This window comes from Spodoptera frugiperda, chromosome 26 (assembly GCF_023101765.2).
Source record: "Spodoptera frugiperda isolate SF20-4 chromosome 26, AGI-APGP_CSIRO_Sfru_2.0, whole genome shotgun sequence".
Lineage (NCBI taxonomy): Eukaryota > Metazoa > Arthropoda > Insecta > Lepidoptera > Noctuidae > Spodoptera > Spodoptera frugiperda.
Window position 1 is genome coordinate 10,380,063 of NC_064237.1, and position 17,332 is coordinate 10,397,394.

Sequence of the window (17,332 nt, forward strand, 5' to 3'; positions counted from 1 at the left end):
ATCTGAATACCTAAATTACCTAAGTATACCCTGGGTTTTCAGAATCCAATCTCCTAAAATCTAGGTTCGAAAGAAATGGTTACGTATTAGGTACAATATTTTCAGCTCGTAAAACCTATTTGTATCAGTTATTTTTAAACCTGGATGAGCAGTGAACTGGATAGGAGATAACCTAAAAAAGTGTCTATCGTTGACTGTCCAGCGTGTGGGTCGTTCTACTTAGGACGGATATATTTGGATTAGGAGCTTCAAATATTATTTTGATCTCTGTCATCTACACTACATCCACACCATTCCTCAACACGACGATAAAAAATATAATAGAGTTTTTATAATAAACTAGCTGACCCGGCAAACTTCGTACCGCCTCAAACATTTTTTTCTCACCTTTTAAACCTGCCCTAGACTTCCACAAATAATTCAAGACCAACATTTGCTAAATCGGTCCAGCCGTTCTCGAGTTTTGGCGAGACTGACGAACAGCCTGCGCTCTTCTTCAGTTTTCCTGTTTCGATTTTTTTTGATACAAACCTTCTCCTAACAATAAGGAATACATTAAAAAAACATCCAATTTGTTGCAGTCGTTCAGAAGTTATGCGCGTACATACATTTTGGCGATTCATTTTTATTTATATAGATTAATTTATTTCCAAAATTAGCCTTTTAGCAAAACGAGCGAAAAAAACACGGCCAATTAAATCATCCTCGTTAAATTAAAAATGCTCGATAAATTGAACTGAACGATTTTATTAACCAAATATTATTTCGCTCTCCATACGAGCCGACGAGTCGAGGCTGTGGAATTAACGGCTATACATCCTTTTTGAACCCAATTTATTTAATTGAAAGTCACATCGCCGACAAAATCCGTTTTAGTCTATTAAAATTGGATTTCACATCGTACGGATGGAAAAGATGAATATTTTGGACGAAGATTGCCTCTTTGGTTTTATCAAACCGATACATAATGATATTATAATGTCACGGATTTTAATTCACGAAGAGCACTCAGGCAGAGTTGCAACATGACACATATAATATATATTTGGGAACAAAGAAACGTTTTTTCATTTTCATTTCTCGGTAAATATTTCCTGATACAAGTATTTTATTAATTGGTAACGTATGTCGTATGAAAGGCAATTTAATTACCTACAAAATGAAAATGTATTTTGTTGTAAAATATTGTAGAATGTTGCTTTAAATGAAAAGAACACACATGGCACAACTGGAGACACTAGTACATATTTTTAGATTTAATTCACAAACACTTTGGATACAAAAGACGTTTATTTATTTATTTATTTATTTATTTATTATTATAAGGCACGTCAACAGAATAAACACCAACATTACATTAAAGTAAGACAAGATGAAGACACAAGATCATGTGCTTATGCCAATTATAGACATGCACCACATTCATAGTATTAACACAGTTAGATGTCATAAAATTAAATAATAATATAAATACAATGCAATTAACAATATTTTGTACTTAAGTCTAATAGGAACTATAAAATTAAAAAATATTTTAAAATAACATAAAAACAGGAACAGGAAAATTGAATTGAAATAAATATAAAATTATAAAATTAATATAAAATTAAAGGTAAGTAACATAACATAATTAATGATTAAATTGGAACATTATTCATATTTTTTAATTATTTTGGATCGGAAAAGAGCGGGTCGGTCGTGATAAATGTCCAGATCGTATAATCGCCAAAATTGGTTGTATGTGGATGTTAATCTAACCACAGGGGCACGCGATCCCAAGTTTGTTCTAGATCTGGGGACACTAAAGAAGGACTGACAAATTCTCCTCGCATTCGGTCTTGGAACAGATATCCCCGTGTATGATAATTATGAATATTTGGTTGTAAACATATTAGTTTAGGTACCGTTGCAACTAACTTGAGTAATTACTTATGTCCATTACTTTAGGGGTCGTCTGATTAGTCTATGTATATTGATAAAGTTGAGGAGTTTGTTTGTATATACTTATTATAAACTACTTTCGCGCGGTTTCCTCGCACTGGTCGGCTCTTATTAATCATGACGTGATGTTTTATAACCCATAACATTCCCTGATAAATAGACAATTCAACACAAAAATAATTATTCAAATCGGACCAGTGGTTCCGGAGATTAGCGCGTTCAAACAAACAAACTCTTCAGCTTTATATATTAAGTATAGTTAGTATAGAAGTATAGATGTTTAGTTTTGCAGCTAAAAGGTAAACAAGACGTTTTTGGTTCGATTTCTACGTAGACAGGACACGTTGGTGACTGAATAAAGCAGGAATGTCATTTAGTTTCCAGTTGCAGAGCTATTTCGTTACGTTCTGGTTACTGATGTCCGGCTCGGGACCAAGCCTCGAGCCTTGTAATTGGATCGGACACTCAATTATTTTGACCACGTATCCTAAAGGTGCACATTGTTTATCACCCAGAAACTGAGATGACTTAGTTAATTAGTCAGATTTTAAATCTGAAAAAAAGAATACGATATTTCATTTCATCCTCACTAGTAAGTATATAAAACTTTTTTTACAATAAGAAAAGGCGTTCAAGATATAAAGGACGGACCTCCATTTTACACATTCATAAAACATTCTCCAAAGTCTGAAAAATACTATGCTGATAATTACGCACAAATATACAGACATACGGGTTCAACTGAGAACTCTTTTTATGCCGAAATAAAAATTCTATCTATAATCATTTATCTCTAGGTACAAGATTTTATTCCAACTACCTTTAGTAGATTTTAGGTGGAAAATTAGTTAACCCCATTACTACATGCTCACAAACTTTCCCATAAAATATTAGTAGGACAACAAGGTGTTGACAATCCCCACGGATTCCTCAATCACCAACTATATGAGTTCATAATCATAGTGAAATGATCAAAGACAGTTTTATAGTTACATAGTATGTAACGTAACACAATTTTACAGCTAATTACTTCTTGTAATGCGTTCGTTTGACGATCAGTCGGACGAAGCGTATTGGGGGATAATTGTGTGCATGTGTTTGTGTTGTAATATCAATGTGGCTTCGGGCTTGTTTGTTAACGGGTGTGATATCTCAGATTCAGATTCTATGCGTAGGTTAAATAGAGCATGATTCTTGGTCACGCTGAGTTCGTTTTATTCTATGTATCGTAGTACCTAAGTATCTTAATGACTAAGTAAGATTTTTCCATTTAGAAATTGAAATTGAGTTAAAACAACAGTTTTAAGTGTGGAAGAGTCATGCTTCGGCGCGAATAGGCAGGCTCAACCGGAGTGATACCACGGCCTCACAGAAAACCGACGTAAAACAACGCTTGCTTGTGTGTCAATTTTTCCAATTCCCGATTCCCCAACAACCCTTAAATTCCTACCCCTCAAAAGGCGCGCAACGCACTTGGAACACATCTGGTGTTTCGGTTGTCCAAAGGCGGTATCGATTGCTTATGGTGCTTTGCTGCTCTTTTACCGGCTTATCATAAAAATAAAACTATGTACAAAAAAATACTCAAACATTATAAGAGACTAGATTTCTCTTCAAATTAAACCCAAAATGAGAATTATGACGTCGACGTCCGAATAACAGCTCTTCTAGTGAGGTGTTCCAGTAATGTGGTCGGCAACAAATAGAGGAACACTATTCTATTTTGCTTGGCACAAATCTCTTCTGAATAACACAAGCTGAGCGGCAAAGACTATTTTTTAAGGAAACTTTTTGTGCCTACATTGAAGAAAGATAGTGTAAATCATCAGACTCTTATTGACTAAAAACCACCCTGTCCCAATTCCCACTTTTCGAATCGGACCTCGGGTAACCCGCCAGACGGTCCGCAGCTCTGGCTTGGCATCAGCCCTACTGGGCCCCATCTGTGGTGACCTGATGGCTCTTTGAGGCGCGGGCGGAACGCGACACGCTATCCGCACGGGAACAGAACACGCCTATGTATTATGCATCAGAATCAGAAGGGACCAGGAAAAATCACTGAAAGTAGGCAAAATACGTGACAAACGTACTCGTACCTACAAGGACTGTCCCATCTGTTGCACGAGTAATTATTTACCAGTCTTTGCCGAAACGTAAATAAAGTAGTAGTTGAAACCTGCTCTAAATTAGACTTTGATTAAATCTTGTCTTGCAACCGAATTTTATTTAAGTCTAACAGAAACGTGTAATCGTGTCTAGCTTGAGCAATTTCTTGATTAAATGTACCGAAAAACCCAGAGTTGAGATGTAAATTGTATAGCGGAGCCTCTTCGTTGCTTTTGTGCTGACTCAGCATCGCCTCGCTCCGCAAAAACGGGGTAAATAGATACTCGATTATATTGAGAAAAGCGTCTTCGTGATTTATTTACATAGCGTTGTTTGCTAATGTATTGCGTCTCATGTTCTGCGTGAAATAAATCAAATTTAAGACAAGATGAGCCGGTCTGATTCCTTGGGAACATATTTTAGTAAGAAGCTTTGAAATGTCTCGAGTCATTGTCGAGATTCGGGAAATTTGTTGAAGAATACGGTTGTTCGTATTCGTAAAGCTAGATTTACACGACAGACTTGGAACGACGCGACGTAAATGCTACTTGCTGACTATTTCTATATATTTTTTTTTATAAAAACGTTGCCCCAGACTAGGATACACATGACCCCCAAACCTGAAACAACAATTTATGCATCATACAAAGAGTTGCTCCTTGCCGGAATCGTGCCCGGCCACCACACTAAATGTGCAATCGAAAGTCTAAAGTTGAATTTAACAAGTTATGGATCGATATTCGTAGCTACATAGATATAAGGCACTTTGCCCTCGTGACCAAACATACGATATAGACGTGGTCCAGCTAAGCGTGGCAATTCTAAAATAATCACAGTGGACGTGTGTAAATATTCAGACAGGTACTACATCAACTGTACCCACACATATATACACATATATATGTATATAAACCAAACGAACATTGATGGATCGTTATAGGTACATACGTGGACACAAAAGGCTTAAGTCAGACTGTCGCCGACGAAAGCAACTGTCGTGTGTACCAAGCTTAAATCAACTTGTGGATTTGACAAAGTGCTAGTAACAAAGACTAACATAAACCTAACAGAATAGGCTAGTTTCCTACTAGTCAAATTCAATCCTTTATATTTTCAATGAACTTTGTAAGAAATACTCTATTATGATGTCATCAGATATTTACGTCAAATAGCAGACTTGTTTCTAGAAATTTAGCTAGAAAAAATCGAAAATTAGGTAGTTGATCAAATGTATGAATGAGAATGTATGATGAGTGATTATTTATTTTTGAATATTTTATTGTATTTAAAAGTTGTAATAATTTATTTTTGACCGAGAATACTACCCAATTTGTCCTTCGATTTTGAAATATGTGTGTCATACGAATATACGTGCAGTTGCTACTTATAATATAGGATCGTTATTGTTCTGGTACTAGGTCACATTCTATACCCTTAATACGAGTTTGCTTTACGTTTAAAGTAATCGAAACGAGAGCGCGTTCAACGCTCTGATTGGCCGACTCGAATGAATCAACCATAATATGTATAGGTAGATGACTATGGCTACGTAGTTATCGTGAAATCGCTACACGAAAATAAATTAGTATTATAAGCCTGACTAAGATTAATAAAATTTATCTATACTTCTTATATTAAGCAGGCAAAACCCCCAAAAGGCCGGTAACGCACTTGTAACGCCTCTGGTGTTGCGGGTGTCCATGGGCAGTGCCGATCGCATACCATCAGGTGATCCGTCTGCTTGTTTACCTCTCTAATTTCTACGAATTAGTAAATCTCTTATCTCTAAAGAATATAACACGCTAACAAAACACGCCATAAGTCGGTCAGCTACAAAAGCAAATCACAACAAACAACACTTTATCCACGATCCAGACTTGCGCTTCTAAACACACTTTAAGGGTGCTTTTCCACCAGAGATGTGCTATGTTAAGAAGTTTTTATAGCTAAGGTGTGAAACTAAGTGACCGTTTTCACCGATACTAAGCTAGCTGTGCGAGGAAGATGAGCTAATAAGATGCGCCACCGAAAAGTAGCTGTGCGAGGAAGATGCACACCTCGAGTATGCGATGTATCAATAGTAGGGACGCATCCATAGCACAAATCCACACCAAGTATCTTTCCATACAAAAAACACATCTCAGTTGAACCCATTTCCACCAGTGCTAACCAATGTGTACCAATGAATATGATTAGTGGAAGCCAAACGCATCCACAGCAACGTAGCATAGCACGTCTTTGGTGGAAAACCTCCCTAAGACTTAGGTACATCTTTACATCCCGTCAAACATTACCATACCAGTCTTACCCACTCAACTTGCAACTAAGAACTTTGCTTATCTATTTAGGGGCTTACCTATATGTCAAACGGACTACTTAAAGACCCCTAAGCCAAGAGGACCTCAGTGTGCACAAATACGACCGACATACGTTGTACGGGACCCCGCTGAATACTAAGCGTGGTCTCTACTTAATAATTCAGTTGGTAACTCTGCCAAAATATGTTTCAGATCTAGTCGAGTTGTAGTTCTGTATGGACGGGTCTGTTTGTTTGCTTAGTCTATGTGGAGTTGGTGTAATGAAGTAGGTTGAAGTGTAGGGGATGGATCTTTAGATTTTGTAGTCCTTTTCTTCCAGAGAAAGTCCTAGTCCGTACTATCAAGTAGATAATACCGTCTAGGTAAATTAGGTATTTTCGGATTTAATAATCACAGTCTGTTTGTTTGTTTGTTTCTTTGAACGCGCTGGGTTCCATGGAAGTACTCAGTTACCGCAGATTTAGGTACCTATTGGTGTTTAAATTTAGAAAACTTTTTTGCACTAAAAAGATTATCACATAAGAAACTTGTTGCTAAATCGTAGCTTAGAATCATGGAACAAGAAGCCAACAAACAAAAATTAAAAAATCCTATTTCAAACCACCATCCTATCTAAAAATATTGGAATTTTTCCTTGAATATTAGTTCGTTCCCATAGGATTTGGTTGCACGCTTGAACAAATATATGGCTCAGAGCAATACACTACGACTGACCGCTTCTTTGCTCCACTGGCTGGCTTAAGACCTACGTGAGATGCCTAGAAATCAGTGTTTAGGTGTCTAGAATTGATATAGGATACCTAAACATCTGGGATATACCGCACGATGCTTATTTAGGTATCTACTTAACGATTAATTAAGAGTCCTATCTCTTTGGCTATGTAAGGACAATTATTTTCGCTTTAATTGTTTGCCCAAGTTATGCGTCTGTCTGGATTTACATTGCCTATAAGTATATCTATAAAGCTTTCTGTTTAGGGGGAAATGTTCCAACTCCTGCTTTTCGAGCCGGAGTCCCGGTAAACTCGCTAGGTAGTCCGCAGCTAACATCTATAAAACTAAAGTGAGGGTAGGTAGGTATGTCTCTATTATAAAATAAAGCATTTGGGAAAGGATAAACACCAAGTTCATCAAAGTTTATCGTCTATTTCAACTAAATCTACCTTCCAAAATTGATAAAGCACCTAATACAACGAGACCTAATGCAATCTTTTTAAAAACGACCTTAACTAAAACCCCGCCATTTTAATGTCAAAGTATGAAAATAAAGTATTCTACGCAGTAAATGTCAAACACAACGAGCCCGTGATCCCCTGCAGACCAGTAATCCGTTTCTAAATAAAATATCTCGTCATAAAAGGCTCGCCTCGTGCAGTATTCAAGAAGTGCAGGTGGTCGGCTACCAAAGTGCCGTCGGCAAGTGACAATCCAATTTTGTTCAGACACAGACCTCCCCCGAGAGGGCTGAATAAAACCTCCTCAGTAAACATTGACTACAGTGTTACCAACACAAAATAAATGAAATTCTCAGTTCTCTGTTCTCTCCGAGATATAAATGCAAGTTCTTTTTGAGTGGTCGTCTTTTGTCTGGTATTTTAAATGTTTGTGTTGCATGTTGTTGTTAAATTAATTATTTTAGAGTAGGTGCCAGTTTTTGAAGTAATTAGGTTAGATAGTTTAGGAAATAGGTATCTATAGGTTCATGTACCTACCCATTTTGCTTACCTAAGTAGCATTGATGATAGCATTGATCTATTAGTCGAGATTATTGTTAATCGAGAGAAATAGGAGATAGATACCTATACTCAGACGTGCTAGGTACCTACACACTTTATCCTAATACGAGTTTGGTTTACGTTTAACCATAACAAACGGTACCGCGTTTAGCCCTCTGATTGGTTGATGCATTCGGAGCAGGCCAATCAGAGCACCAAAACCGGTAGTTTCGGATGTATGTAAAACAAACCCAAGGTTTTACCCATTTCATACTAGGTTACCTACCTTAAGAGTGCCTTGTCCAAATTCGGGCCTTTTTGAGAGCATCTGTCTCTTCAGCTATATTTTAATAGCAAGTACTCCACAAAAATAGCAAATTACAACTAAAAATCATTTATTTAAACACTAGTTACACATTACAAATCTATTTCCTGTCGCCTACAAAGGGCGTGTCATAATGTTCGAAGTACCGGCGCACGCGCCGGTCGCCCTGCTCGCTCTCAAATATAACTTGAGTCAGCTGTTCAACCAGCTCCACGGTACTGGTGCTGATGGCAATCTCGTGGGTGAAGCCAAGAAATGAGGAGCGCTCCGTTTCCAACACGTCTGACGTCTTGAACAAAAGTTTTTATTAATGTTACCTACTAATATAATTAAAAATTTATTTAGTCCGTCCGTTAGGTGAGGAAAAATATTACACACGTTTATTTTTTTCTTTTTGTCATATAAGATAACAATACTTAGATTAAAACGAATAGTTTAGAAGTAGGAGCGAATACGTCATTTCTAGGCATGAAACGTACATAAAAATTACTTGCAAAAAAGTCGTACCCAGAACTGACGTCACGCGATATTTGCAATCAATATATCTTCGATAGTAGTGTTTCGTAAGTAAATATATAATCGTGTCTAATATTTTAAAATAGTCTACAAGACGGGCATACTTATAAATAAAAAATTGTCAGCTACCCTATTGATTCTGATAGGAACGAAGAAAGCGTGATAGACCGCCAGACTACCTACCTATGTCATAACAGAGCATAAATTAGCCACAATTATGGAGTTCCGATTATGTACAGTATCCTCAAACAAGTCTTGGACTGGATTCCACAGACTAAACGAAAGCATGGCCGTCCTACAGCGTCGCACCGTGTCCATAGAATCACTGAGTATAGGTATGACGTGGAGCAAGGGAAAGTCTGAAGCTGGACTTCTTGGCAACCTTGTAATAAGAATGTGCATTCTGCATAAGTGGTTGTGACCACTTGGTAGGTCTAGATTCAATGGCCCTTTGCCTAATCTAGAATCCTCCTTCATAGTATCTCCTTGTTCTACAGTGACCGTACAGAGAGATGACTCATCGAAAATTTTAATCAAATCAAGTATCAAAGGTTTATGTACTCACCGCCATCGCGAACATAAAGAAGAGAAATAAAACTATGCTATATTTCTTCACTGGGCCAATCATTGCACAAGAATCGTATATAATAAAAATAACATTATTTCCTTAGAAAGTACACATTATCGGCGAGCAAAGCATTTGTCAAAAATATACGCAAAAGTGAATTTGAATTTGACGTTTACGCGATACGTATAAAATCGTAACAAAACAATATAATTTCCTTTCATTTTATTACTTTTCGTTATTGGCAAAATAAATTGAAATTATATTTATATGTTACGTAAACTGAATACCAAGCTATAGATATGCATGTTACCGGGGCTCCGGCTTAAAGCAGGAGTAGGAATGGGGTGGTTTTTAGTCAGTAACTGTCTGACACTCCCTCTTGCCTCACCTAAGGCGGGAGTAGTCATTGGATGATTTACCCCTCTACAATATAGGTTAGAGGCATTATTTTGAAATCCCTGTTCGTTGTTTTCAGAGGGAAAATTATAATTATTTTTTATAATCTATTACATTAAATATTATAAAGAAGACTATGTATGAATAAAATATCAGTTGGCTAATTTATCACTAGAATTTATTTACTAAAATACTTTATTCAATTGAATTTACAACAATATGTAACTGTATCGAGCGTCCAGCAAACACAAATATGATTTAACTAATATAAATTCGAATAGATAAATTTGAAGCTACATTTTTACACAACTGCTCAACAGGAGTGTAATTGTATCAATGTGTCATAGATCAGGAATAAAAAAAAAAGTAAACTATTATAAGTTGTTTCAATAAAATAATATAGATTATTGTGAAATCTCGAAAGTTGTGATTATTAAACATAACCAATTCACAATACAGTCGATTCTCATTAATTCACAACTGGAAGGACTCTTCAAATATTTCGAATTACCGAATGTTTGATATTAAATGATCCGAAATTTTAGTTTATCTCAAAATATCGGTACTGAAACTCTACAAGTTCCGAGATCTTTCTGTCCCTTTCTCTATGCTACTTGGAAATGTCGAAATTGATGCTGATAAGTTCGAATAAACAAGTCATTTGATTACGTAGAACTGATTTATCCGTTCAAATTAAATATGTGTATAAAAAATGTATTCATTCGTTCGAAACATAAATAAAGAGAGATTTTCTAGGAACCTCGTAATAACTTTGTATAATAGAGATTCGAATTATTGAAACTGAAATAACGAGGGTCGACTGTGTTATAATATTCCTGGTATTATTTGTAAAACTGTTTTGTAGCAAAAATATAATAAATATTATAACAATACATAGTATAAGTATCAGCCTTCGACAGTAAGCAGTGTGTTCGCGTATTGGAATTCTGGACTATTCTCGTACTCCGACATATCGAGCGCCACCTCGCAGCTCTCGCGGACGACTGGGCGAGGATCGTTCACGTACCTGGAAGTGTGGAGAAAAAGATATAAATTACATCGTCACGCCTTTTATCCCCGACGGGGTAGACAGAGGTGCACATTATGGCTTGTAATTAATGCCACTGTACAATGTACACCCATTTTTCACCATTTGTTTTATAAGTCCCATGTAATAGGGGGTGAGTCTATTGCCATATACTGGACACAATTCCAGATTCCGTGCTACCATTGAGAAATTATCGAAAAACCCCAAAATAAACCCAGCAATACTTCGCCCGACCCGGGAATCGGACCCAAGGTCCCTTGTTCGGCAGGCGCATTCGACCAACGAGGCAGTATAATTTATACTATTTTAATCTAAAATACACTTTTACTATGTATGTAATCTTCATTTAATTTTTTTATCTAATTAATGATGAAAATATTTACCTTTGCAGCACCTCAGTGCATTCTTCAGTAGCAATGGAGCCAAGTGCCTCGGCCGCCTCGTGCCTCACCATCTCATGCTCACTGGTGTCCTCGAGGGTCTTCTTCAAGAAGGGCACACTCCTCTCATCCTGCATCTGACCAAACACAAATGCCACTTCATGCCTGAAGAGGGCGCTGGATGCTTTGAAACCTGGAAAATAAAATTTTAGGACATTAGTAAATGGATAGAATGATGTTTAATTTTGCTGTTTGTAAAGAAATAGCTGACGGTTTCATACAAATATTTAATAGCTTATTATAGATTGTTTTTAACTTCTCATTATATTGGTAAGTAGAAATTTGTATTAAATTAAAACTAGGTACTACTTCACGCCTATTTTTAATATTCTAATCAGTATTAAATAACTGATTCTTCAAAAGATTAAAATTGCATTTTATAAGAAGTTACTACAACATAATTGTGCTACTTTTCTATTGTAGTGGTAAGAATATTTAAGATGGTATAAAAATATCTTGAAACCAACCTTCACCCAAAGCATTAATACTCTCAGTGGTGCCCAAATTCCTTAAACTGAACATAGCTCTATATCTTTCAAACAGAGGTCTAGATTCATCCATTAAAGTGTTCTTCAGACTCTGCACATCACTCTCACTGCTCGGCGGAGCAGGATCTATGGATGTGAACAAACTCTTTGATAGGTTAACCTCCTTGGTGCTGTCGTTGGCAACCCAGTTCAGCCGCTGTAGTGCAATCTGACAGGTCTCTGCCACTTCCACTGCGGGATCATGTTGGTACTTCTCTAGTAGCTCTCTGAGGTTCGGGTCTCCTATGGCGCCTAGGGCTTCACCTGTAACATGTAATGATGAATTATGGAGAAATGTTTGTATGTTAATAAAGAAATGCTGTGGTAAGTCATTTTCTGTATTGTTGCTTAATTTTAGCTCAATAACATATCAATTTTACATTCACATAGGTACAACTTCCAATTGGACATAAAAAAGAACTAGTTAATATCATCTATGTGTAAACAATAAATTAGATCTTACACTTAGTCTTAGAATAGCACTTGTAACTAAGTGCACTACAACTAAAACCCATGACTCATACAGCAAACCATGCATGCTCTCGCTCACGTACTCGCTATCACAGTATTTATCAACATCTTGCGAATTACAAGATAAGAACGAACCTGCCTCATGGCGCACTATGGGGTCTTGGTTTTTATCCTCTAAAACACTCCTTAGCACAGGTATCGCGCGTTGATCCTGCATTTGACCTAAACAGTAAGCTAGTTCATGCTTTAGCAGCACAGATTCGTCCACAAAACACTGGCTAATGCACTCAATTGCTGTTTCGCCGCCCAAGTTTCTTAGAGTGAAGAGAGCACGGAAACGCTCCTTCATTGGCCTCGAAGGATCGTTGAGGACCTTCCCAATGCTCTTTATTGCCGACTCGCTAGCTTTTGCCATTCTTTTTGCGAATAAATAACTAAAAAATAAGTAATAATGTGTATCAAGTACTGAGCAATAACATGCCAAACGCCAACATGCGGTTATGACATTGACAGCTAATTGTGATCTGTCACTTTACTGTCACTGGACAAAATTCGTTTGGATAGTTGTCCAAAATAAATTTATTTAAATTTTCTTTGGAGTAGTTTAAAAAAACGCTACCAAAGAACACTTATAATTTTTAATATCATCAAGTTGTGTAAGAAATATACTATATTTCATTTCAAATTTTAATTATAATTTCACTTACTAGAAATGATGTATTTATATCCTTTTACATCACCTTAACCTTATCATTTCTTAAACGTATCCGAAAATCAAATTTTAATGTGACCAATCATAAATAAAAAATCTCTTGGCAACTTGCCAATCACAAAATGATTTTAAAATATTAATTTTAAAATCACATTTTGAAAAATGTACCCGCGAAAGTCTAAACTATTAATGTTTAAATTATAATTATATTTCACTACACAATTGAGTGTTTAAAAAAAATACTAAACACAATAAATGTTTACATTGCCTAATCAAAAATAATATTGTAACTTTATCTAAAGTTCTTGACCTTACTACGGAATACACAGATGTGGATACAAGACTATTGATTGTGCACTCGTAACTTTTTGCAGTAATTATTCACAAGGAAGGTGTGCAAAATCAGTTGTCGAAAGGCTCGTCTGTTTTAACATCTATTGATGAAAGAAATCTATATAAAGATTATCTTAGATCGAGTCAAGCAATCAGTCGATCGCGATCCTTCACTCGTTGCTCATGCGTCGAAGTTACAAACAAATAAATATTACGAAATTCAAACAGAAAACTGTCGACCATCCATTGAATAGGTATTTTTTTTTATTTACTTTTTTTTTAATTAACATTTTGTTTTGTAAGGAATCGTGAATGTGCGTGACATTGTTTCTTTTTTTTGTCGAAAAACGTGTTAAATAAAATACTGCTTGAGCCTTGAACCTAACTAATATTATTTGAATGCTATTCTTATGGATATTACTACCATTATTATTTTTATATTCACCATTCGTGTACCGTTTACTACGCCATAATAATTTGTGATTGACAACACCTTTACTCCATTGTAATAAGGTCGTTTTTTTTAGTTTTACTCAGTATTTTGCTGACCGTACTTATTTGTTTTAATGAGGACTTATGAGTACTCCTCACTCAATATATCACATTTATTGATCTTATTAAACTGTGACGCTTTAGAACGGAACATATTTAATAGTTATCTTTTTTAGTTTTAAAATTATAGGTATCTAAATAAAAATAATTTTAGATAAATATTAACAAAGAGGATATCAATATTACTTTTCAATATGGGTCTTATGTATAAAAATCGTACGTACGTACCTATTATTTATTATGGGTCAATTTGTCAATAGAACAATGGGTACTAGTCACCATCTCTCAGTATTGTCAGCATTCCTTCTACCTATTTAAGTAGGTATTAAAAATATTGTGATTTAAGTTATTGGTCTCTATACTTTAGTAGAAGTCGGTACTACTTAATAGTCAGCTACAAACTACACCATAAATAACGTAGGTACGAGATTGAATGACCCATATTTACTTTAATAATTTTATTTACTATTCTAGCTGACATCGACTTACTAACGGGCCACGTTGAATCAATAAACAAAAGAAAATAAAGCATTCAACGATTGGAAGAAATAAAACCTCTTTTTCGTCTTTAGCTGAATGCACTAAACAATAGTGCAGTCAGAAAAAAAGTCAACTCTCTCATTACAACCAGGCAAAGGAAACAAGACATCCAGCCAAGTTGTTTTAGTAATCGCAAGAATTAAAAAAAAAAACATTGAAAACATATTTTATTGTATTTGTTTTGTAAGAAATAACCCTGGACCGCACGCCAACTGTTTATCCCTTCCCAGAACACCTCATAAATCCGAGAGAGGAGTACCGAAGACCTGTGAGGCAAAGGCTTCTTCGTTCAATATCTGAGAACATGGGCGTTGGGGACTTAGTCACTCGATGGTGGTGGGGCGGAGACCCTGATGAGAGGAACAAAGTCTCCGGCATGTCACTGAGGGATGTTCACAATGTGCAAAAATCTTGGGCTGTCATTCAAGCCAATTCCAATGGAAACGGATTCCTGATGTTTTTTAGGTAAAGTACAGTCTGATTTTTACAATTACTGATTGGAAGAATGTATAAGAGTAATTGTCAACATATTTTTTAAAAGAGTAACGGATGGAGTTTCTTGCTCGTTCTTCTCCATTCGAAGCTACAATTTGGAACGAGCACCTAGCTTCACTAAGGGACAGACTGACAGACTATTGTTTATTTCTTTGTTGACGTTTCAAAAGTACATAAGTACTTTAATTGGAATAAATGATTTGACTTTGGCTTTATCTATTTAAATATTTAAATTACAAGTCACGGTGCTTGTTTATTGAAATTATTTAATTATAACAATTTACACTGTCAAGTTACAATAGTTACCTACATGATTTCAATTACATGTACCTATTCATAAAGTCGTTATTATGATTCGTAATGGCGGACAAAAACCGCGCCAAAACACAATTGTCATTTTTTGTCGTTTTAAAAAATCATTTGTATTTGTAATGGTAGTGTGTTCATACAACGCAGTTTTCAATTAGTCTGACGATAATTATGTAATTTAAATAGACATGGGCTGCCTGTGTTGTGTGTCTAGTTAAATAATATTAACATACGAATTGACTACATTACTAGACGTAGACGTCATGGCATTATTTCACTATTGTTGATGCTAAAATGTGATTTAGAAGGATTAGGTAAGTATAGGCCAATAAAATATTTATTTATTTAATAATTTTGTTATTTTAAACACTTGATAATCGTGTGTAGTTCTTATCGATTTATTTCTTTTATAGATAATTTTAACAAAAGAGGTTCCATAATATACCTACATATCTATTACTGGCCATTTTTGGTGAAAAAAATATAGAAAAGCCATTAGCTTTTATTTTTAATTTATTTCTTTTTTGAAAATAATTGGCATCTAGACACTTTTTTCGTCAAAAATAGCCAGTTAGATTGTCTTTTTTTACAAATGATATATTATTAAAATCTCATTTAAGCATCATTATCAACGGCGCGACGTAGACTACCCAGCTACGTACTATTCGGAACTAAATTCTTAAAATGAAACCTAATAAATTAACAGAATTTTCTTTAATGTTCAATTCAATTCAATTATTAATTAAAACAGAAAGACTGCATCTGACCCGACAATAATTATCGACCGGATTTTTATTGCTCACGATATAAAAGCAGCTAATTTTTGCGTCATTTGTGGTATTGTGATCACCTTCTCTCAACTCGAATCCATATTTTCCTTGATTTTGCATTACCCATGAACTGTTGGTATAACTTCACTCACGTTTAATACCTATTAATTAAAGTTGTTTACTTGGTAAAAGAATCTTATACAAGAAAAATTACGAATCCTAATATAGAACGTTAATATTATCAACAAATATTGTTAAACCTCAACAATTCCTCACACAGGCTCTTCGAAGCAGAACCAGAAACGAAGCTGTTCTTCAAGAACTTGGCCCACATCCACACTGAAGCAGAAATGTCTTCGAACGTCAGTTTTAGAGCTCACATCATCAACATTATGTCTTCCTTTGACAACTCTATTCAGAACCTGGACAAACCCGAGCTGGTGGTAGCGTGGATGCAGAAACTCGGTGACTCGCATCGAAGACATCGAATTGAGAAACGGCATTTCCATGTAAGTTTTTATTGGTTTTTATTATGAACTATCATCAGTAGCCTTAGTTCACACTAAGTTTGCTTTACGTTTAAAGTAGGTGCACATTATGACACGTAATGCCACTGTACAATTTACACCCACTTTTCACAATTTATGTAGTAAGTCCCATGTAGTCCCAATAAGTGGTGAGCCTATTGTCATGTACCGGGTGCATTTCCAGACTCCGTTACCACTGAGAAATTTTTGGAAACCGAAAATAGCTCAGCGGTACTTCGCCCGAACCGAGACCCCTTGCCATACTTGCAACCACTCGGTCAACGAGGCAGTCTCTATGTAATATATATTTTGTAAACAATATTATTTGTCTACAGGTATTCAAAGACGTGCTGGTGACCATTCTGCAGAAGGACTTGAAACTGGACCCTCAGGTAGTAGCATCCTGGGATAGGTACGTCGAGTTCATATACGAACATTTGCTCTCGAGGTTGGCTTCATAAACTACATAAAAAACTTTAAAACAAACAGCGCAGTGGTGGAATTTTCATCGGCTAAGCAAATTTTTACGGAGTTTTATTTTTGTAAGCACTAATGGCCAGTTTTAAGTACCTTTGGTAAAAATGGATACTAGATATAAAATTTTGATAATAAACTTTATATAAAACTAGCAAACCAGGCGAACTCCGTTTCGCCACCAATGATTTTCCTGTGTTCCTGCTTTTTTTTTCTATATTTTCTTTGCTATAAACCTCATGGAGCCCG

At 35.7% G+C, this 17,332-nt stretch overlaps 2 protein-coding genes across 2 annotated transcripts; one reads left to right on the forward strand and one right to left on the reverse strand.

The window, feature by feature from the left end:
• Positions 1-8,458: 8,458 nt before the first annotated feature.
• Positions 8,459-12,883, reverse strand: LOC118264656 (deoxyhypusine hydroxylase). Its single transcript, XM_035577243.2, has 5 exons — positions 12,507-12,883; positions 11,841-12,164; positions 11,317-11,506; positions 9,487-10,912; positions 8,459-8,694 (listed from the first exon to the last, which is right to left on the reverse strand). The coding sequence occupies exons 1-4, from the start codon at positions 12,784-12,786 to the stop codon at positions 10,792-10,794; spliced, it is 915 nt and encodes a 304-aa protein (XP_035433136.2). The 5' UTR covers positions 12,787-12,883; the 3' UTR covers positions 8,459-8,694; positions 9,487-10,791.
• Positions 12,884-13,445: 562 nt separating this feature from the next.
• LOC118264510 (uncharacterized) lies at positions 13,446-17,233 on the forward strand. The gene is made up of 4 exons (XM_035577035.2): positions 13,446-13,670; positions 14,739-14,973; positions 16,363-16,591; positions 16,945-17,233. Exons 2-4 carry the CDS (start codon positions 14,813-14,815, stop codon positions 17,068-17,070), a joined length of 516 nt encoding a protein of 171 aa, XP_035432928.2. The 5' UTR covers positions 13,446-13,670; positions 14,739-14,812; the 3' UTR covers positions 17,071-17,233.
• Positions 17,234-17,332: the final 99 nt, after the last annotated feature.

Excerpts from the sequence above, each read along its gene's own strand:
- LOC118264656 (XM_035577243.2), bottom strand. The coding sequence starts at position 12,786 with ATGGCAAAAGCTAGCGAGTCGGCAATAAAGAGCATTGGGAAGGTCCTC. Across the intron at positions 12,165-12,506 it reads CATAGTGCGCCATGAGGCAG|GTGAAGCCCTAGGCGCCATA; the intron begins GTTCGTTCTTAT and ends TACATGTTACAG. Across the intron at positions 11,507-11,840 it reads TATTAATGCTTTGGGTGAAG|GTTTCAAAGCATCCAGCGCC; the intron begins GTTGGTTTCAAG and ends TTTATTTTCCAG.
- LOC118264510 (XM_035577035.2), top strand. The coding sequence starts at position 14,813 with ATGGGCGTTGGGGACTTAGTCACTCGATGGTGGTGGGGCGGAGACCCT. Across the intron at positions 14,974-16,362 it reads GGATTCCTGATGTTTTTTAG|GCTCTTCGAAGCAGAACCAG; the intron begins GTAAAGTACAGT and ends TTCCTCACACAG. Across the intron at positions 16,592-16,944 it reads TTGAGAAACGGCATTTCCAT|GTATTCAAAGACGTGCTGGT; the intron begins GTAAGTTTTTAT and ends ATTTGTCTACAG.